This window comes from Tachysurus vachellii, chromosome 6 (genome assembly GCF_030014155.1).
Source record: "Tachysurus vachellii isolate PV-2020 chromosome 6, HZAU_Pvac_v1, whole genome shotgun sequence".
In the NCBI taxonomy this organism is placed as follows: Eukaryota; Metazoa; Chordata; class Actinopteri; order Siluriformes; family Bagridae; genus Tachysurus; species Tachysurus vachellii.
In genome coordinates this window covers 13,929,489-13,951,433 of record NC_083465.1, presented here as the reverse complement: position 1 = coordinate 13,951,433, position 21,945 = coordinate 13,929,489, and the positions used below count along the sequence as shown (strand labels likewise).

At 36.1% G+C, this 21,945-nt stretch overlaps 1 protein-coding gene across 1 annotated transcript in view; it reads right to left on the bottom strand.

Annotated features, from left to right (window-relative positions):
* Nucleotides 1–21,945, bottom strand: part of col13a1 (collagen, type XIII, alpha 1) — a 76,088-nt gene that overhangs the window by 27,986 nt on the left and 26,157 nt on the right. Inside the window, exons 3-17 of the mRNA XM_060872435.1 lie at nucleotides 20,341–20,348; nucleotides 15,268–15,294; nucleotides 12,517–12,552; nucleotides 11,342–11,368; nucleotides 9,349–9,399; nucleotides 7,416–7,451; nucleotides 6,346–6,372; nucleotides 6,082–6,108; nucleotides 4,568–4,594; nucleotides 4,424–4,450; nucleotides 4,313–4,339; nucleotides 2,483–2,545; nucleotides 616–708; nucleotides 424–465; nucleotides 265–282 (exon numbers count right to left, since the gene is read on the bottom strand). Of these exons, the coding sequence (XP_060728418.1) occupies nucleotides 265–282; nucleotides 424–465; nucleotides 616–708; nucleotides 2,483–2,545; nucleotides 4,313–4,339; nucleotides 4,424–4,450; nucleotides 4,568–4,594; nucleotides 6,082–6,108; nucleotides 6,346–6,372; nucleotides 7,416–7,451; nucleotides 9,349–9,399; nucleotides 11,342–11,368; nucleotides 12,517–12,552; nucleotides 15,268–15,294; nucleotides 20,341–20,348 (536 nt within the window). The remainder of the gene's footprint in view (nucleotides 1–264; nucleotides 283–423; nucleotides 466–615; nucleotides 709–2,482; nucleotides 2,546–4,312; nucleotides 4,340–4,423; nucleotides 4,451–4,567; nucleotides 4,595–6,081; nucleotides 6,109–6,345; nucleotides 6,373–7,415; nucleotides 7,452–9,348; nucleotides 9,400–11,341; nucleotides 11,369–12,516; nucleotides 12,553–15,267; nucleotides 15,295–20,340; nucleotides 20,349–21,945) is intronic.

The following is a 21,945-nucleotide window of genomic DNA, read 5'->3' as shown; positions in this document are numbered from 1 at the left end:
GCCAACAACTGGCTACTGCGCAGAACGCAGTGAGTCAGTGACGAGTCAAATAATATATAAATATATATTATTATTTCTAATAGAGCACATTCGTTTTTCTATGCTTCCCTGATTGTTTTTAATGTTATTTAAATGAAAAATAAATTTAAACCACATGATCATATCATCGTATTATTTGCTGCCATGCGAGCCACATATTAAAGCTTGGCGATCCGCAGGAGGCGCGCAATGAGTAACACTGCTTTAGATCATACATAAACTTACCTTCATTGCTGTCAACATCTGAAAACAAACAAAAAAAAACATAACTATTACTAAAATACTGAATCAAATGATTAAAATGAATTTAAAACATGTATGCTGTAAAATCTGCAATCTATAATTGATTGTAAATGATTGATTGTTATTTATGATTTTACGCACCCTCACTTCTTTTCCTGGTTTTCCAGGTTCTCCAGGTTTTCCCTTTATTATAAAAAAAATTCCCATATATTACCGAGACAGGAAATGTCAAAAGAAAAACGATACATATATTTTCCACAGGGCCAGAGATGACATACAGTATAATCCTACAAGATTAAACATAAAACCATAAATAACTTTAGTGATTCTTACCGGTGGCCCATTAGCACCAGTCAATCCTGGGCTACCAGGAGGCCCTGGAGGGCCAGGAAGCCCTGGGGGTCCTTGTGCTCCAGGCTCACCCTGCTAAGAGACAACACATTACAATGTCAGACAGAGAAGCCAATATATAGTTATGTACAACACACTCAACATCAGCATTAGGATCCCTTCTGTTTCAATTCCAGTCTATTAAAGGGGAAATTTACCTGATGAATTACATAGACTGAAATGGAAAGGAAGTAAACCCTTATGGCTGAGTTGAAAATTGAAATTAAAACATGTTGTGGCTTTCAACAAATGGAAAGTTGGTCATTTAAATAGTTATTCTACCGGTGCTTGTTAAACTTCAGTGAGCAAGAACCATGTTTGGAAAACAATCACGGCCATTGAGTTTTGGCTGTCCATGTATCAGAACACTGGCTTAGGTTCACCTAAAAAGCTTCAGCATTCTGACCACTGACCAGGAAACATAAACTCATACTGTTTTTTTAGAACCCTGTTAACAGTAAGAACCCCAGACATGTTCTGCTAAAAATATTTTTGCTGTAAAAAAAATTAGGAATGGAAATGGAAAAAGGGACTAGTACCAGGCTAGGAAAAAGGCAACAATTAATGTTGTATCTATATAATTAAATCTATTAGTGTTTTCAAGTATAAAATTATCTAACAAAATTAAAAATTAAATGTATAAAATTTCTCTTTAAATATTCTATTAAATCATCTTTTTCATATTTAATCTGTGCAGTTGCAGAATACAAGTAACTCTGGGTAATACAAAAATTTAGAAGCCATCTTTTCTTCATTAATTCTTTGACAGTACTTGTGTGGCCTTGATTTATTATCCCAGAAGCGAGTTCACTAAATGAATTCATTCCATTATCCCTATCCAGACTAGGCAGGAATCAACACAGAAAGTGGAGACATTTCCACTTTTTTCCTTTAGTCAGTGGTTCCCAACAATGGGGACTGTTGTCTCCAAACATGGTGCACTATTCTGGCACACTCACACACATATACCTGTAGGAACATTATAGAGAATGGATGCCAGCCGAGGTCGGTCTGTGCCAGGGCTATGTGTACAAGCAAGCCATTACAGTTTGAATTCACAGAGAGGTTTCGAGAGCAGGAAGCAGAGATGGCATTTGGACAATCCTCACCTTCCTGGCAAATAAGCTCTCTATCCACTTCTTTTGACATTATGAAAATTGCAGAAAGAGACGTCTGCTCTAGAATAGCATTTTCTTTACTTTATAGGTTTATATAAATGTCAGACTTTCCTTTAGAAAATGTGATGAAAACAGATCTTGAGATAACATCATTTGTCTCAATCAGTAGGTTTAAACCCTCTTGACCACTGAAAGCACAGGAAAAACCTCTTTTATTTTTGAAAGTTTTTCCAAGATAACTTCCTGTCAGTGTGCTAATAATCGCCCATTTCCTTGTCTAAAATTACCATGGAGATATCTGGACGAGGACATAAAATGTATCATTTCTTGGAAAGCTTGCTTTGGCACTGAGCTGAACATTCAAATGTAAACGCCCACGGCTTTGAGAAAATGGCATGTCAGTATTTAAGTATACCAATAAACGCTAAATTGTGACTACAAATGTCAAACTGAAAACCATTGTAAAATCTCAGATAAATCAGACCTATTGAACTGCTGTTAGAATAGCTCAATAAAGTTGTGGAACATTTCCATTGCTGTTCTCACATTTCCAGCACTTAAAGAGAAGACTAGCAAACACAGTGGTGCGATGGAGGGTTACTAAAGGGATTGGGGACGAGTTTGGCAGGCAGTTGGTCGACAGTGGCTGGCATCCTTGGCAGGGGTAAGAAGGGTGGCAGAGAGAGATGTACCTTGAGGCGCTTTAGAATTAGAGGGCTTATTGAGGGCATGTTGCGCACGGTGATGGGCAACATCTGCTCAGGTCACAAAGCACAGGTGGGTCGCAGTGCAAAAGGTCACGAGGGCAACAGGTTGACCAGCAGGCCAAAGGAAACGGTGTCAACGAGATGCAGAGGGGAAAAGGAAAAGAAACAGAGAAATAAATGCAAAAGAGTGTATAACAGGGAAACTGCAAGGCAGGGAAAGATAAAAGAAAGAGATCAGGTTGAAAGGAGAGAAAGAGTGAAAAACGGCATGAGAACTGACAAACAGGACCCAGCAGTCTGAGTTACAGTGGTGAGATAAATAATTTCAACCAAAAGCCAAATCATATGCAGCATTCAACTGAATAATATTAATAAGGAGGTATTTAATTTGAACTGGATTTAGTTATCTCAATCCACTGTAGTTTGGTTCCTGTGTCCTGCATCAGTGCAGTGTAGACTTCAGTCTTGCGACAAAGAGAGTTTAGCAACAGACTTACTGTGGCCTGTCCTCCAGCACATGGGTGGACAATACGCCGTTTCTGTTGAGATTACCAGCATTATAAAGTACAGATTGAAAAGTTACCAACCACTAATCTATAGTAGTCTAGTAGCAAGTACAGGCTTATATTCCTCATTCATGTAAAAAAATAAGCTGGTACTTGAAGCACTGAAGCTGTTTGAAACTTGCCTTTCTTTTGCAATGCTTCTTTGCATTTAATGTCCCAACAGCTGAATAATTACACTTTAAGATAAAAAATGCACTTAAGGACTAGTCATTCAGCAATAAAACACAAAAAAGTAAAACACTGTGCATAAAGATCACTGACTCATTATTGCACATAATTTAGTGACAGGCTCTTGTTTCTCTGCCCCCTGGCTTAGTCAGAGGACAGGCCTTATCTGGTCTCTCTTTGCGGCATGTCTGAAACACACACACTTCTGGGGATAGGTAGGACCCCACAAACCTTTAACATCAGAGCCTGACTGGAGCGTAATGCTGCCAGAGTTTTCACTGGAAGTCCCTGCTTAAAGTGGCCCAACACACATACACAGATATAAACACACATATACGCACAGGCACACACAAACATACACGACCATTTGCTCATATGAACACACATATCAGAGCACAAGCACTCAGTGATTCCAATCTCTGTTTCATAAAGTAGTCCTTCCTGTTTCTAAGCTAGTGACCTCTTGGCTCCCTTCATTTAACATAACTGTAACCTCCCATTAACACAGACCTCCCACATAGAGGCTTGTTTTTAGTTTACTTAAAAAAAAAAGCTTTAAACACTGAATCTTAATATTTTTAACTTTCTGATACTTACATGTTCCACTCAGATATTTTCTGTCAATATCTAATGCAAAATTTATAAACTGGATTTCACAACTATAAGCAGGGAAATGAATGAACCTGTAATTTGGTTAATCCCAGAACACAAACAGAGTCTTTTTCTTGGCGCTTGATTATCAGAAAGCCTTATCTGATCTTTTTTTTTTTGTAAGCTGCTGTATAATTGTCTTGTTTTCAGTGGAACGCTAATACCCGAGAGAAAGCACAGAAGGTCTCCAGCTCCACATGTGCTATTCATCATGAATTATATCAATTTATCAATCCACTGTTCTTTGCTCTCTTTTCATCTGATTGTGCAGACAGGTAATTACAGCACTCTGTTTATAACTTATTGAAGGTTAAAAAAAAGACAAATTACTGAAACAAAGTAACATACAAAATGCTTGTGGATTCTTTGATTATATTGCATAGTATATTGCACAATATAATGCAATTTTAAAAGGAATTCTTTCACTCACCCGATGTGTATAATCACCACACACACCCTGAAAAACACAAACAGGACCTGTAAAAACCTAGAAATAGTGTAAAGTAAGTAGCTAAGTATCCCATAAAAAGTTCATCTGTACCTTTTCCCCCTTTGGACCTTGCTCACCCTAATAAAAACAATATTAAATGTAAGTACTGAAATTAACTGTACAAAATGTTCAAGTAGTATAATTGTAAATTTCTGTAGAGCTCAACAGTATAAATCATTTTTAAAAAATACTTACAGGAAGTCCTTTGGGACCTGGTGCACCCTGGTGACATTAATAGATTAATAATTAATTATAATAAAAATATATTATTTGTCAATACAGTTTATATTATACGTTGTTATACATGAATAATCATACAAACTAATCGTAAATATAAACATTAGTTAAACACAATGTTCTTTCCAACAAAACTGTAAATGTGTTCTGTATAAATAACCTCAGCACCTTTAAAAAAATCTTATTTTTGTAAAACAGGGAAAAGCAGCGGAAATGGGCTCATAGTAAAAACATGAATAATTTTTTCAGCTATTCTGCCTCAGCTATTTGATGAACTAGTCCAGGCCTGGGGTGGACAGCCACGAAATTTGTTTTGGCTAATGTGAGCGGGCTTCTGTGGACCACAGCAAAAGAGAAAGCACTCTCACGAAGTAGCAGTGATCACTGCTGCCAACGGCCTCGAATAAGACAAATCTCTACATAAATAAAACAAATATATATCTCATGGCTATAACACAAAAGGGCCTTGAATGCTGCAGCTGAAAATCTAAAACGCATACTGAGATCTAAAGAATGGAATAGCTTAAAGATTCCAAAGTGCTATGACGTTTATTTGAAAACACTGGTGCATATGCTTTTTTACTGCATCCGGGAAAAAGAAAAAAAAATCAGCAGAATGTTGAAAGTGAGAAGGAACTTATTGATGAAAAAGAGAGCATTTAAAACCCAGATGAAGGTGGGTTTGTAGCCTCAGAAGGTCTTGTGTATTATTAAAGAGTCATTGTGCTTCAGTCACAAGCCCTGTGGGGGCCATTCAGTAGAGAAGCAGACCCCATAAAGGTGTCACCATGATGCTGGGAGACCAACTTTTTATTCATGACACATTGTAGGAATGCATTGCTTTACAGTAGTTCATGGCTTCCTTTTTCTGGAGGCTCTTCCAAAGAATTTTTTTGTGTCTATCACCAATATATTTAGCTGAAATTAACTAGACCACAGCTAATAGTTCACTTAAAGATGGGTAATGTTTCCCTGTTGTCAGAAAAAACAGCATCAGAATCTATCAAGTTTCATGGCCAATGAATCAAACTAAACTGTTTTCTTAGTACACAGGTGTTACAGAGTAGCCCTGAAAGGCCTTTGCAAAGTTTACCATTCTGCCTCATTTAACACAACTGGTTCAACTCATCAGCTAATTACCAAGACCTGCATGAGATGAATTTGCTGTGCCAGAAAAGGGAAAACACTAATCTCTGCATTGCTCTGGCCCTCCAGACGCTGAGTTTGACCCTGCAATGCTAGAGGCATCATGTGGTCAGACTCAAAAAGCTAAATAAATATCAGCGTTACATGCTGTCTTCATTACAAATGGCTGAATTTTATGGACTCTGACACATTGCTCTTTATGATAATTGCTTTTCTGTGTGATTTAAAGTAAGCTTCTTGGTGGGTTCGACCTGCACAATTTCCTGAATGGAGTTTATAATACATGGCTTTATGAGCACTAGACATTGCAGTACCAGAATGCTTACCATGTCTCCTTTCTGACCATTTTGCCCCTGTGAGAAAAAAAAACATCAATTGCTACAGAAATTATATTTTGTTTCATTTATAGCTGGTTATTTAATTATTTAATTGCTAGCCAATGATAGCTAATTTATTTAAGTAATGGCCAGAATCATTATTCACACAGTTAACTCAATCATGACTATGACAAGTGTTACGAATTAGCTTTACATTTTTTGAAGAAAATTTGATGTTCTCAAATGAATCACAAATTTTGTAAAGAAACTTACAGGCTTGCCATCCAAACCAATAGGACCCTAAAAAGAAGAGCAGAAAAAGGGAAGACTTTAATAAAAAGGCCAAGAGGAAGCAAGGCTTACAGTACATGGCTGTCTAGAATATTCTGATATTATTATGTTTATGTGAAAAAAATGGCAGTTCCTCAAAAGGTTAGGCCAAAGGCACATGTCAAATTAGGGTAGAAAAAACACACTAAAAGAACAGTGAAGGTCTTGTATTCACATAGACCTGATGTGTGCATCCAGCAAATCCCAACTAATACATACACCTGAAAGGAATGTTTGGGTCTTGATAATTCAGTATAGAAGACCACCGTAGATAAAACAAAACATATAATTTTGTTACTTCTTTACTTTGACTTTGTTTTTCATGTTATTGTTTGAGTTGAACTTGAATTAAAATTATCTGTCGTGAATGCAAAACATATCTTGCATATATTCAGACATTTCTAGCATTAACATTAACCAAATGAAACATAATTAAACCTATTTCTTGTCATCTTTACTCATTTCAAGTTTTAAACTTATTCTTTATTTATCTTATTCCTTTGTCAGTTTATGTATCTTAGCTCTAATAATAAATGTTAAAATGAGAAAAATATCTGCCAACATTCTTTAAAAAAATGATCTTTATATCTACAAACAAAATGATTTGCCAGCTAATGTTAAAAGTTGATCGTGCCCAACAAAGTGGACCACCAGATCATAAAATCCAGAAATTAAGCAAGCAAAATATAGTGGTCATTCACAAATAAATAAGATGAGACTATATTTCAATACATAATGATACAATTTAATACTATATGTGTGTTCATTTATCGCCTATTAAAATATTTCTTAATGTAAAACGCACATAAACACTTAAACACCACCACCTATTGTCACTGCATAGGAGTTCAATTGTTATACGTTACTTCAATATCACACTTTCTGGCAGCACATACCTTTAAAATATGAAAAGTTTGGATGCTTATTTCTTCATCTTTTCTTTTTTTTTTTTTACGTCTAAATATATTGTCTATATTGTTTTGGTCATTTCTGTTAAGGACATAGTGACATACCGGAAAGCCAGGAAATCCTCTAGTGCCCGGCTGACCCTTAATAAAGACACACAAAAAAAGGCAACAGATTATTACTTTTATACATCATTTCTATAAAAAAGCAAATAGAAACTCAAGCATTCCTCCACTGAGGAACACACACACACACACACTCACAAAATAAGAAATGTGAACTTGGTAAGACAGGGTCATTCTTGTCTACTGGGACCCCATTGTGTGGGATGTAGAAACAAAATGCATGGTTACAAACTAGACTATGCTGTGAAATTCGGCATTAGAACAAACAAAACAAGACACAAATCCAATAAGTAGAAACCTACAAGCAATACACTAAATTGAATAAGTACATGTCATTTATCATTAGTGTTACAAATCCCTGGACACAACACAAAGTTACTTTGATGAAAAATTCTATTTAGTGCCTTAAGACAGGAAGAAGTCATTAAATATACTCAGACAAAAAGGTGTAATTGGCAGTGAAGGAAAACTAGAAGAAATTACAAGGAAGATGTGAGTGCAAGTAATGAAAGAGATTATGTGTCTAGCTCCAAGGTAGTTCCTGAGATGGGTTTCTCTCCCAGCATTAACCAACTCTACAGTCAGAAAAAGTGTGAATAATAGTCTGGTATTTCAAACAAATTTCTACATGATGGCCAGGACTATGTGCTTTTCTGTGCTACATGCCTGCTTCACATAACACTATACAGTGATTTAAGTATACCTATATTGTGTATATAGTTGTGTATTTGTGTTGTCAGTTTATTGTGAAATGCATGACAAACTTACTATTTAACAAAAAAAACATTGTACTCTAAAGCACTGGTAGAAACATAAGAACAATGAAAGACCTTGACTCTGTGGGCCCTGATGAGTGCTCAGGCACTTCTCTAATCTCTTCATTTATGTGTGAGAAAGGCATTGTAGAAGTGCATTCAGTCAAGTCCACCTGGCTGATTTATCATTTCCGTTGGCCTCTCCACCCCTCTATTTCAAATCAACCCCTGTGACCCATTCAGCACAAAGCTCACACTCTCTCTTTACCTGCTGGTAAAGGACCCCTTCTACAGCAATCCTGCTCTGATATTTCCCTCTGCCACAGCCCTGTCTCTCACAGCCTGCTGTCTCCTACTAGTGCCATATAACTAGATGAAGGACTTTGGTACACAGAGGCATGCAATCAGAAAACTCAAAACCAGATGTCTGTTCCTGCCTAAGCAGTCTGTTAGTCGTACCATAAGGTATCTCGGTTCCCTCAACCAGGAGTGCTGGGGGATGGATTGGAAAACCGCAGTACGAAGAATAGCCAGAGTATTTCAGAGGATAATCAGAAAGGAAATTGCACTTCTGAGGGGAAACATTACCCTTTTGTCTTCTGCTTGGAATGTGGACAGAAGATAGGGTGTGGGTGCCGAGTTTGGGACAAGCCCCATTTCATCTGGATCCCAACTACTCATTTATAAACACAGTACAATAGTAGGTAATCTAGGGGTCTAGTGTCTGGATCATTATCTTGTAAATTAGGATGTTTTCGTTTCTCTGCCTAATGAAGATGGGGTTCCAAATGACCATCATTATAGGCAACTGAAAGCCCTTCAGTGTTTAAATGAACCATAAGTATTTCCATACATTCTGCTATGGGGATTCTGTTTAACCCATCTCCATTAGAGGAGCTACACTGCAGAAGTGAAATAACAATTTGAGGAGTCCTTCTTATAATCCTGCTCAAATATGTTACAGAATCTTTTATTTATCCATGCTAAACAAAGTAGTGAGGCATGGAACAGAAAGGGAGCTGGCAAATTGTGGATTTAAGCAATTGTTAGAAACCGCAATAACATTGCTTTAAAACAAACCTACTCATTCCTCTGCTGACAGATTCTAAGACTAACTGAAAGTAAAGTGAGTCTTTATGGGTGCCAGTGATGACACTTACAGGAGGTCCTCGTGGGCCAATGATAGATACACCTGGCTCCCCTGGAGCTCCCTAAGAACAGACAGAAAGATAGAAATGATCAGAAGAAGTAAAAGAGGAAAGAAAGAGAATGGTTTGTCTAATCTACATTCTGCATAAGAGGCTAAAATGAAGTATACAAGAAACAGCTCTTTAAACACTAATTGACAACTGCTAAAAATTCCCTTCCACTAGTCTAGTCTTAAGACAGCAGTCTGAAAAGTCTTGCTAAGGAAACATGCATGTGTTTATGTGGTTTGCATGATCTTCGGTCTAAAACATATGCTCATACTTTGAGTGTTGATAGCTTTGAGGGTCAGAGTGTACTGAAGAGTAAACATAGCAGGTCCTGGTGGACAGGTTCTCTGGCACTACTAAGGTAATTTGCACAGTGTCAGCCAGTCCTTAATGGTGTACCCAGCCTCCCAAGAAAATCCCACAAATCTTTGTGGCCAGACAAGAATGTTATCATGTTTCTAGCACTTTTCCTAATTAGCTCTCTCCAACGAAACCTTATCAGGGAGACACCTTTGATGACCCAGTCCTCTGTCCAATTACAGGTCATTTTAATGCTTCTGACTAAATTCCTGTTTTATCCATAGGGCCTATTTGCTTTCAAACTCAGGTTTTCTGCATCTGTAGGCCATGAAAGCTACTATAGAGGGAAACTATATGAGGTCTAGCAGAGGCCAATTCAGGCAAGAGAAAAAGAAAAAACTCCCAAGCTTTTTTTTGTTGTGAATCTTATAGATATCTGTCCAACAGGACAATGGCAGATCTTGAAAAGTTGTTAGTAGCTGAGAATGTTCAAAAAACATATTTGTAAGTCAATACATAATCAGTCAAAGTTGAAGTGAAATCTATCCATAAAACGGACAAATAAATTATACTGCAAATTTCAGATCAACAATACAGCATGAACTTCAAGAAAGCACTTTAAAAACTGACCAAGAACAATGAAACAGTCAAGCAATTCATTATTGCTTTTCCTGCTTTTGTATCTATAATGCTACCCTGAAGTTCTTTTTTATATTACCAGATGATGAGAGCTTAAGGACTGTATGCCTCTAGGCAGTATGTATATCTTAATTCGTTGTTTAGCTCTGCAATAAAAATGTATACTTCTGCCAGGATCTGATAGACATTTTTAAACATGATTTTCTGAAATGCTAGATCCTTGAATTCCCAGCACATGAACCGTGAGACAGCCAAAATTTCTGCACTCTTCCAGCTCCTAATACACCTGTACCAGGTATTCTGTGTTCTTGATGAATGTGTTGAAGAGTTACATACTGGCCTTGAACAAAAATATGGACAAGTCAAGGGTCCATAGAAGAATGCACTGTAGAAAACTACACAAATAAATCTCATTTTACACTGCTTCTCTGTGACTTTTTTTTATTCAGATATCACAAACCATTCCAGGAGAATGAAAATCAATAAAACTCTATCTGTACTGACACAAATGACTAGCTACATGCATAAAAATATCTAACGTGCACAGCAGAAACTAAACTGAAGTCAAATAATTATAACTGGGGTTGAAACAGTATCTACAAATCCATTCTGCATTCCCAGAAATAACATATATTGGCAAAATTAATATAGCATAAAAAAATTGAAGTATACCAAAAGCACAAATCTGTTTTACCAACTGGGATTATGAAATCTTGAGTAGTTGGTCTTTCTAAACCTCACCCATTCCAAACATTACACTGTTTACAAGAGGGAGTCTTGGGTGTCTGAAACTTCAGCAAGTTTTGGAGTGCTTCAGAGTGAATAAATGCAGGTAATCCAACCGTTGTGGGAAATCTCTTCAGAAATGGAGCCCCCCCAGGCCTATTCAAGATAGAGCCCAAAGTCTCTCAGATATAAATCATGATTCCAGCGCACACTGTACTTTGGACTAAGCCCCCAAACCACCCAGTGAGAGAATTTTCAGTTGTGCACAGGCGGGCTGCCGTCCTGCACTTACCTTGTCCCCTGTGTTTCCCTTTAAGCCCTGGTCAGTCACAGCAGACACAGTCACATGCACAGTGTGAAGGAGAGAGACAGAGAGAGGAACCAGGGTTAGAGAGGCATGGAGAGGACACAGACATGCAGCAGCCCGAATGGGGATGCTGGAAGGTTGGGAAATGGGAGAACTTGGGGTCAGGGAGAAAGGATATTGGGGTGGGAGTATTTAATGTGGTTGAGGCCATGGAAGCACTGAAGCAGAGTGTTGCTGTACACACTATTTAAAGAAGAGTAATGGAAAGTAAATGGGGGCCACTAACTTTTTACACAGACAGTTTTTGGAGGAGATCTGCTGAATAAGCAAATAACATTAAAAATACAATTCCTGCAGGACTACACTCCAGCATAATACTAGAGTGAAATATAAGGCACTTAGTTTTATTCTGCCAAAAACCTGATATTAAGAGAATTTGTTCTTGAATATCCCAAAGGACCACAAGGGGTCCATTATGAACCAGTCTATCTGGAGGCCACCACTGTAGCTTTACTATTCAAATAAAGCAGTAATTATATCTTACATGTTCACACAAATGTCAACTATTTATTATTAGAGTAACATGAACAGAGGATAGGTTATACATTTGATCATTTAAATATGTGTTTATGACACAGCAGGTTTTTATTGCAGGGTCAGGATTTCTTTTAAAATTAATATGCTCTTTTGAGATGGAAATATATTCGAATTCATAACACACAAATCTTATTAAATGATAAAGGAAAATATGTACAATCCTTCTTAACTATCCCTTTAGGATGGATACTGCTTTGACACCTTGAGACATCGCAATCTACTCTTCTGATTTAATTCCTGTACTGAAAACATGTTGGCTGTTTATCAGCACACAGAGGCATAGTTCCTGATTAATACTAAAAAGAACTTCTTTATAAGGAATTACACAGATCTTTGCTAATTTCAATATATCCAAGATGTGCATATCTTTTTAATGTACATATAGATTCTAATGTCAAACTACACAAAAATCACATATGGCCTAAGGTTCACACAAAAAGATAAATACATAACATGACGTCTCTCACTTTATAGCTTTCCATGACCAATGTTAAATAATTATTGAAAATACTGCCGGTACAAACTAATTTTCTGGGCTTAATACACATTTTTAAATAACTCACCATTCTTCCAGGAATGCCCATTGATCCTTTGTCTCCCTAATAATCAATGCAAAGTCAAGAGTAAAGTAAGAAACAGTAATTCTGATGTTTCTATATATTCTATATTTGAATCAGTATATCTATTGTTACTAGCAACAGCATCACTTTACAAACAAATCCCATTTAAAAACGTTTAAGATTTTTCCCCAAACAAGCTCACTAATAAGATAAACTTTATTTAGAAGTTAATTCTATATTTGAAGTGAAGATGGTTTGTAAAGTCAAGCTGGCCAATATTTCACTACTGCAGCGCTTTGGATTCTCAAGCATTATCTTAGTTGTTGGTTGAATGTTGATGCAGACATGCCACAGACGATCTGATCCATAAAGGCCAATGGACAACTATGCAAGGCCAGATTAAATGCAGACACAAAAAGTTGATCAGAAAGCAAATTTTATCAGTGATTATTTCAATCTGAACAGAAGCACAATAAAGTTAATACAGTTCCAACCTTCAGGTCACATTCCTTTGATTCAGGTGACATGACAAATTCTAACAGATCATACAGCAATTATTATGACCTGAAGTTGCTAAGAAGGTGGTGACAACAGTGCATGACTGATACTTAGAGTATGTACTAGAAGCAATGTAGTCTTTTTCCTAAACCTGTGTTCAGAATCTTATGTGGAAAAGTGGATATATGTACCATCAACAATCTGTGTGCAATACCAATAAATTAACAATATTCCCCAAATGAGTGACAATTGTATATGTACATAGAGATCTGCAGCTATTAATCAATTAATCACACAAAGTTACTAATCATCACCTTCACAAGATTAGGGATTTATTATTCATAATCCCTAATCCCATTTAAATATAGCATAATCATAACTTTATAACTAATACACAAATTACAACTAATACAAAATCCTCAACTTAACCATTGACTTTCCTAAACTCCCACCATAAATGTTTTCTAAAGCTGTTGATGTCTACAGCAAATTTGGCTGTAAAGACCACTAGGATTCCAGCGTTTCACCCACTTTGCTGTAATTCTGGTGTCTTATTCTACTGAGTGATGATAAAATGTGCAGTCAAAGAGACCTTAAAACCATGGGTTAGCAAAGCTTTTAAAATTTAAGCAAAAATACAGAATGTACTCTGCCTAGTATTTCATTTTTCAAGCATATAAATGTGATCACAGACAGGGTGGAGGCCAGAGGATGCAGCTCTTTCTGATCAACATATGTTGATCAAAAATTTAGGTCTTGAAACAAGCCTAGGCTTGCTTAGCAGACTTTAGTTTGATCATACATAAACGTTTCATACTGGTTGATTTACAGCTCTATTAAAAAGCTACTCATCAATAGTGCAATTTAATTCTCTAATTTGACCTCCTGATTTAATCTTTAAAAAAATAGTAAAAGTCTTTTTAGGAGTGCTTACAGAGTCCAGAGGCTCTGTCCAGGGTGCTGATTCCAAGAATCACTATTTCAATTTTATTGTGCTGCTCAATACCATCTACAAGATAAATACATGTTATATAACTGTAGCAACTGAAGGCAATCAGCATTCTGATTTTTAACATGAAAAAGATTTGAGAATCTTTAAAGATTTTTATAGCCTGGGCTCTAGAAATATGCAAAGATGTAGCAATGTTGACTAATTAAATGATGTGAAAGATTATATTTAAACAACTATTTAAACTGATAAACACTGACTATACTGTTGTACTCTGATACAGCTCTTATATGAGGCAATAAGCACTAAAGAGCATTACTTCATTACTACAACTCATAAAAATCTCAGTAGGAGATGGCAGGTGACAATTTACTTACAAACAGATGAAGAATAAACTGGTTATTTAAACAATATTCAGCAGGATAGTGAATAAAACAGAAATTTCTTTTTTAATTACTTATATTTACTGTAAAATAGGACTGGCAATTTTGATCAAACCAACTCAGCATGATCAAATGTTAAATAATCATGCCAAAGTCATCACTTTAAGCAAAACACACTTCAATTCATTTCAAGATATTTATATGTGCCCATATATTCTATAAAAAATAATTTTACAGCTAGTGTAATCCATCTAACATATCTGCAGGAGTCAGAAAAAAGTTGTCAAATGTCTGAACAAATGTGCTGTTTCTTCCATTTCATCCACTTTTTGGGAAATCTTGATGATTGGGTTTCACAAGCTGAGGTGTCTTGAGTAAGAGTGGTTTGCTGTTGTTATAATTGACAGCTGAGAGCTTTAGGTAGCCTCCTTAAAACATGCTTTAATGAAGACCAGGTGTGTTTTAGGTATTTAGGTTAGTAATACTAGTATTTCAGCAGAAATTCTAAAGAGGACATAAAGGCAGAGCGCAGAGGGGCTATGAATGATGTGAACAAACGTGCAAAGCAGAGTTTGCCAATGGTAACGCAGGGCTGCTTGGGTTTACTGACTTCACATATGTTAAATATGTCAATTTACTGAAATTAAATATGTTAAATTACTGTTAAAATACTGAATGTAATATGAAATCCTAATGACAGCAATACAGTGTATTTCACTAAATTGGTTGTTGCTGTTTCACAGTCTCACTGTGTATCTTATTGACACAATTTTTTTTTGATGTATTATATGTTTGTATTTCGATGAGTCCTAAACTCATAATTTATCATATATTGAAAAGGTTCTCAATAAAATACACTAGAGACTGGAAGTCCTAAACAAGGACAAAGACATATACACAACAGGACAGTTCTGAGACAATTACCGGAAAGCCAGCTCGTCCAGGAGGACCCTGAAGGGCGAGAGAGGTGGGTACAAAAATAAAGAAAAAACCCGTCATCAATCAAACATCCCAACACCCAGCCAAACCATAATAACATTCTAAATTCATCAGTCTGTTTTATGTTACAGGACATTCAAAATTAGAGTCTTAAATTTACATTGTGATTTCACAGTGCCAAGACCTGAGTTTACCAATGCAATGCAAGAGCATGCCACAAACAGTGAAAACATGCAAACACTTCAACACTGTAAAATTGACACCTAAAATATTTTTCCATATTACACTCTTTTAGCTAATATGCACCATTTCCATTCAGGAGAATAAAACTGGATACCAAACCAGTGTGTGATTTTACTGTGGGTTTTTATATCAACATTAAAGTAGGCGTATGAATAGATTTCAGGTGGACACACATGCAAAAAGAAAATCACAGATGTGTGGTCAAGCAGGCAGAGAGGGTTTTTTATTCTCCTGAATTTCATAGTAATTCCTGTCCTAAAAAAAACTAATTAACCAAAGTTCATCTAAAAAAAGATATTTAGACTTCTGCTGTTATTCTCTTTCTAAAATGTGGAGTTGTTGATGAGATTATACCTCATTACAGCCAAAACCTGATAGCTGTTATATCACTCAAATGAAATACTTTGTTCATGATTGAAAGCCATCATGGGATGTAGTAGTCATAGTTCATTCAACCCTGAGAGTGTGTTTGTGTCTTATTCTTGGCCTGCTATTGAAAAAGGGAAGTCATTTATCAAGACTCAGCCAGAGAGGAAATTGTTAGGGAGACAAAAACATCCTTTCTACTGTCATTTGGTTCGGCACTTTGATCTGCCCATAATCCATTCAGACGTAACAGGTAGAATTCGGCCATAAACTGCAGAAATGATGTAGTAATTCACATTAAGTATGTCTTTTATAAACAGTTTATATTTTATAAACTATAGAGAGGTTTTACCTTAATAACGCTTCTCTCACAGAGAATATCGATTACTAGATTGGGCTTAACCACTGAACTACTGTTTGTACTCAGATGCTGTTTTCATGCGCAGAATTGAGAGTGAAACACTGTGACACAGACATTAACATTCAAACTACTCAGAGGCAGTTCTTCCTGACTTTCATATGAATTAATGTTAACACCTACTGACTTATCCACTCTTAGCATAAAAGCAATGCCAGAATAGTACTTTTTCTGATTTGGGCTCAAAAGAAACTTCTCAGCCACCTCACCTTAATTTAAGGAAGACGTTTGCAGACTTTAAAGGTACTTTAGGTACTTTAACTTTGGTTGTCCCTTTGAAGCAAATCATAGAAGCCAAATATTCTAAAATATAAGTTTCTCTACCAAAAAGGGTTCCAAGAACAGGTTAAAATAATCATTTGAAGCATAGTAATTAATTAAATTATTATTATTATTATTATTATTATTATTATTATTATTTTACATTTTGTTAGATAACTGAAATTTTGTTTCTTAACTGTTGAACTGCTCTTTGCCAAGTTATCACCTGCGCCAATGGTGACAGGAAAATGAAGAACATATTACGCAATTTTCTTATGCTTCTTATACTTTTGCATAAAAATGTTCCCTTATATAAATCTTGTATGACATATTTCCATTCAGCTTGCAGGCAAGGTTCTGATATTGCAGAGTTGTAGGTATGTTATTATTAAGTATCATGGGATCATGATGTATGTATACTGTACAAGCTGTAAAAAAAAGAGTGTGAGAGACATCAGTGGTGTAAGTTGGGAGGCATGTGTGTGGCAAAATGATGAAAGACGAAAGAATAAATCTAGGCACCATATTGTGCAAATATCTGCGTGCATCCTAGATTACAGAATGTTTGTTAGGGAAATAATGAAAGGCAGAGATTCGATCAACCGGGAACAGATAGAGAGAGAGAGTGAGCGAGAGAGAGAGAGAGAGAGAGAGAGAGAGAGAGAGAGAGAGAGAGAGAGGATATATGAGAAAGAAAGCGTGTTGTTAGGATGAAACACTTGCGTGAGTGTGCTTTGAGGCTTAAAACCAGATGCTGAATTGGAAAAGGCCACTGTTGGCTTCTGGGCACGTCTCAGACTGGCCAAAAGATGTGTCTGGCAATGTCAAAGTTCAGCTACCGGAAAACAGCCCCTCATTTGTGCTACACGGTAGCAGCACACATGTGGCTCTCATTACCGCTACAGTGCTTCTGGGGGAATGATTAGGTTTTCCACAGGAGGTAAGGGGTTACAGTACCACCACTCTCAGACCTTAAACATCCAGGCATTCGGTTCTATTTAAATATATCAGATTGAAATAAATCCACCTATTTTTTAAGCACAGAACGGTGGGATCATTTATTCTTTAACAAATTTATACCAGGCAAAACGTTATTGCAGCTGCTGGAACAAGACTTGTGTAAGGATCAAATTTTCCTCGTAAGTCCTTTAATAAGGTAAACTATTGCAAGCTTAGGATTTTATATAATCAGCATCTAAACAATTTGCATTCTTATTTAATACACTTAGTTTGTACTTATTCCCTTACACACAAAAGGCTTTTTGACATCATATTTTTTAAAACTGCTTGTTTTTCATACAAAGAGTTTAGGGGTAAATACAACACCCAAAGGGCTGCCTTGAAATGTGCGATTAAAGTAAAGAAAGGTTTTCTAATGATTTAAATAAACATAGGCTCATGTCTGCTTCAAAAATATACAATGATCTTTGGACATGTGGCAAACTTTAATGGTCGTGAGCTGGTTAAGATTAAAAGCTAAGTTGAGCTAGTCCTGCCTTGCACATAGCTACAGGCCATGCCCGCGTTTGCTGACCTGTAAAGAATGAGAGACAATTATGTATTTATACCTTTCAAATGTTTGCTTTCCTCAGGAAATGGTTGATTTCTTGAGGTTGTAGAATTGGAATCACAGCAGTAACTATGTTGTGCTAAGAACCTCACCTCCCTGCTCAGTATTATCACGTATGCGCCATAGTAGTGGATCAACATGTAGCCGACAAGCTAAAAGCTGAAACCATCCATCACTCTAGAGGAGTGTTTGATTGTTTCCAGCCATACATGAACATAAACACTGCAGTTGTCACATCACCACTGGTTGGCAATTAATTATTCCTGATACTGAAAAACCTCACGACTGCTGGAGATTTTGAGCATATGACTTGCTGGCAATTATAAAATTAGTCAGATGCCTATTCAGTAAACAGTCTGCTTCAGTGCTGTTAAATTCTTCAATCTCAAAGTGTTGATTCATTTTCTATTAAAACACTGATGATATTTCCATCTGTTATTTTATTCAGTATATGAATTCAGTCAAAAAATAAGTGAATAAGAGTTTAATAAAAGTTAATAATAATAAAAATGTGCTGATAATTAACAAAGAAAAATGTAGAATCATTAATTTATAATCATGGTAAAGCTTTCTGTACGGAGACGATATGGAACAAATTTTGAACGTTTTCCACTGCAGGAGAGTCTTCAGTAAAGGCCACAAGTACAAGAGGCAACGAATGTTTACAGCAGTTTTGTCTCATAAATGTTCCAGAACATTACATGTAACTTAAGAATAGTTAAAACTATGGAGTACATAAATATTTAAAATTGCAATTGTTGGCAAATTGCTGTGGAATAAGAGGAATAAAACACTTTGGAATGTGCTGTTATAATAATGCTATTGATTATTTTCTCATAATATGTGAACTCTTTGTTTTCAGTACAGTATTTACACTGTATTTTACTATACTGAACTTTACTATATTAGAATGTTATCTTGCCTCTTTGTGCTGTTAATAATATGCACATGGTTTCTTTTTTAATTCTCTTTCCATAAACAGCACACTTTCCTACAGCAAGCTGTAATTTTGGGTCTTAATTTCAGTGATATCTTTAAAAAAAAAAAAATAATAAAAAAAATTAAAACTTTTTTATTTCATGAAAAAACATAGCCGTTATTGTTTGCACAAGTGAAAGTTCAAACATTGTATTATTTTGAAATCTAATTTAGATTTGAGTAGTTATTTTTGAATAGTTTTACTTAATACCTTTAAAGTTTAAAGTTACAAATTTTGCATATGTGTTCTTCCCATTGCCATAAGGCTGCCCTTTTATTATGTCGTGGTTATATCATTAATCACTGCCAGGGCTTAGAGGAGGAGCTCGACCTTCAATCCCTAAAAGCAGGGATGCAGCTGTCCATAACCACACCTAATTTTAGTCTTCTCAATACTGCTTCCCTTCTCTTCTTCTCTTTTTCTCATCAAGGTATCTGAGACTCTCACACAAGTTCTCACCAAAGTCAAAATAACAATGCTTATATTTTGGAGTTATTGATTATGTCTATTTATGTTCAGCTTATAGATACACATATATGTATATGTATATGTATATGTATATGTATATGTATAGCGATTCCATTCTTAGCCTTGTTTCCTGATTTCCCGGACATTAAATATAAAATATCAACATAAAGGTGGAAGCTATGCGGGGCCAAAATACTGTTTTCACACAGTGTGAAACATATGCGACTCTCAATCTCTGGAATAAAATCTACAGCTTCAGTGTTAATGCACCATGCATCTCTGGCCTGAGTCAAAGATGTAGAAGAGAACTGTGGTTTTTTTTTAATGGTGGTTATAGGTCTGAACTTGTCCTGCTGTTTTATCACACATATAAAGTCCTCACGTTTTCTCTCCTTTCATCTGCTTAGCCATTTACTGCCTCGTATTTTTGAGAATTATTATGCAGCAGAAAGACCTATACACTTAAAAAAAAGGTTTTTATTCAATGTTTCTATGGTTGTCCCTCTGTGGGAAACCTTCTACATCATACCCTTCTCTGTGCAGAACACTACAACACTGTTTCCTACTGTGTAAAAATAAATCTTTGCAATGCAGTTTGTCCTTTATATATAAATGGATGTAAAGGTGACAAGGCTCATATTTACACACACACCCACACACACACATACACACAAAGCACACACAAACAGACATATAGTTTGGGTCACTTTACCGCAATCCAGGCAACAAAGCCAACAGGTCTATTGTACTTACAGGAGGTCCTGCAACAGAGAAAAAGAAACTGGTGTTAGTCATATGCAGTAATAAATCAATTTAGACATTAGAAAGGTTCGGTAGATCAGTTTATTGACGGGTCTGTCAGTATTGTTTTTTTTATTGAAAAGTTTTAAATAAAAATCTCAGTCTTGCCAAGCTAACACTTCTGGTTTATTTAGGCCCTTAAACCTCATCTCAATATTGTGCCACTTTGGATTAAAGCCTCTGTAAAATGAATGAGTGTAAATGTTAATGAGTTTAACAACCTAAGACCTTTTACCTGTTGATGTCAACTATTCCTATATTTGACATGTATAAACTTAGAGCTTATTACTATGTATATCTAGACAGTATGCCTTAGCTGTTCTCCCTGTCAGTACAGGTGCAATCAGAGAATCAATGATGACTCCCTTTATCCCACTCAGTCTTAAACACTCAGAGGAAAGCTGTAGTGAAGGTAAACATCTCCTGTACTGAGTCACGCTGTCGGCTCTGCGCATAAATAAAGCAGTTTAATTTCAGAGCTGTGTTTATAAAGTAGTAGATCACAGGCCTGATGTCAGTGCCCGTCAAGAGATCCAGCTGGTTTTTCTGGCAATGTGTTACTAAGTCTTAAACTCTGCTGACAGCACAGGGAGAGGCGGAGGCTCATGTACCACAGCACACTACCACAGCACACTACTGGGATATAGTCATCACACACTGCACTTTAAAGTGAAACCCCTAAATAATTTATCACTAAAGTAGAACTTTTTCAGTTGCTTGGCTTATAATATTGAATTCAACAGTCTCTCTACATAGCAGCTTTATTCCTTAAAACACTGTCTGTTATTGCAAAACAAAAGCATCCTGATGAGTAGACACTGGTAATATTTAAAATACTATTTGCTAAGCCCAAATTGAGCAGTTTAATCTAGTTTTAAGTGGTCAAAATATCATATTGTACGTCCTCCATTATGAGCTGCTAAAGCTTCCTTTGATTTAAATGCAGATTAGTTAGCATCATTGCAAAGTTAGGTGTTCTGGAATCATCTTAATAAAATGTTCTCTCATAAAAAGAAATGTTTGCAGTTACTCATAAAATGCTTGTATATTCAGCATCTTGTCATAGACAAAAGCAAAAATCATTTCAGACAAATAAATACCTCATGTCACATAAAATTAATCAGATCATCTCTTTAAGAACTCATTCAGCCATCACTCTGGAAAACATTGTGACAGGCTGCTATTTTTTCTGAAAGCAAATGATTATATCAAGCTGTTTTCCTTTAGGCAGAATGCATAAGGACACAATAACAGATTGCTTTCCAGTCTACTAAGGTTTAAAATAGCGTGAAAATGGAAGTTGGCGTATGACAGCTTCGGTTTTAAATGGCCCAAGGAAGAAAAAGGACAAAGACATGGATATTAACCCAGGCATAGCCATCCATAATGGAAATAAATGGAATGAGAAATGGAAAGAAACGACCTGTAACTTAAAATCAACTGACCTAAGAGACAAAGATGTATGCCTCCTAGATCTACGTAGAGAAACATCTTAGCCAAGTATAACGTACTCCAGGAAAAAAAGAAAGAAAGAAAATATGTGACCAGTCCTTCCTG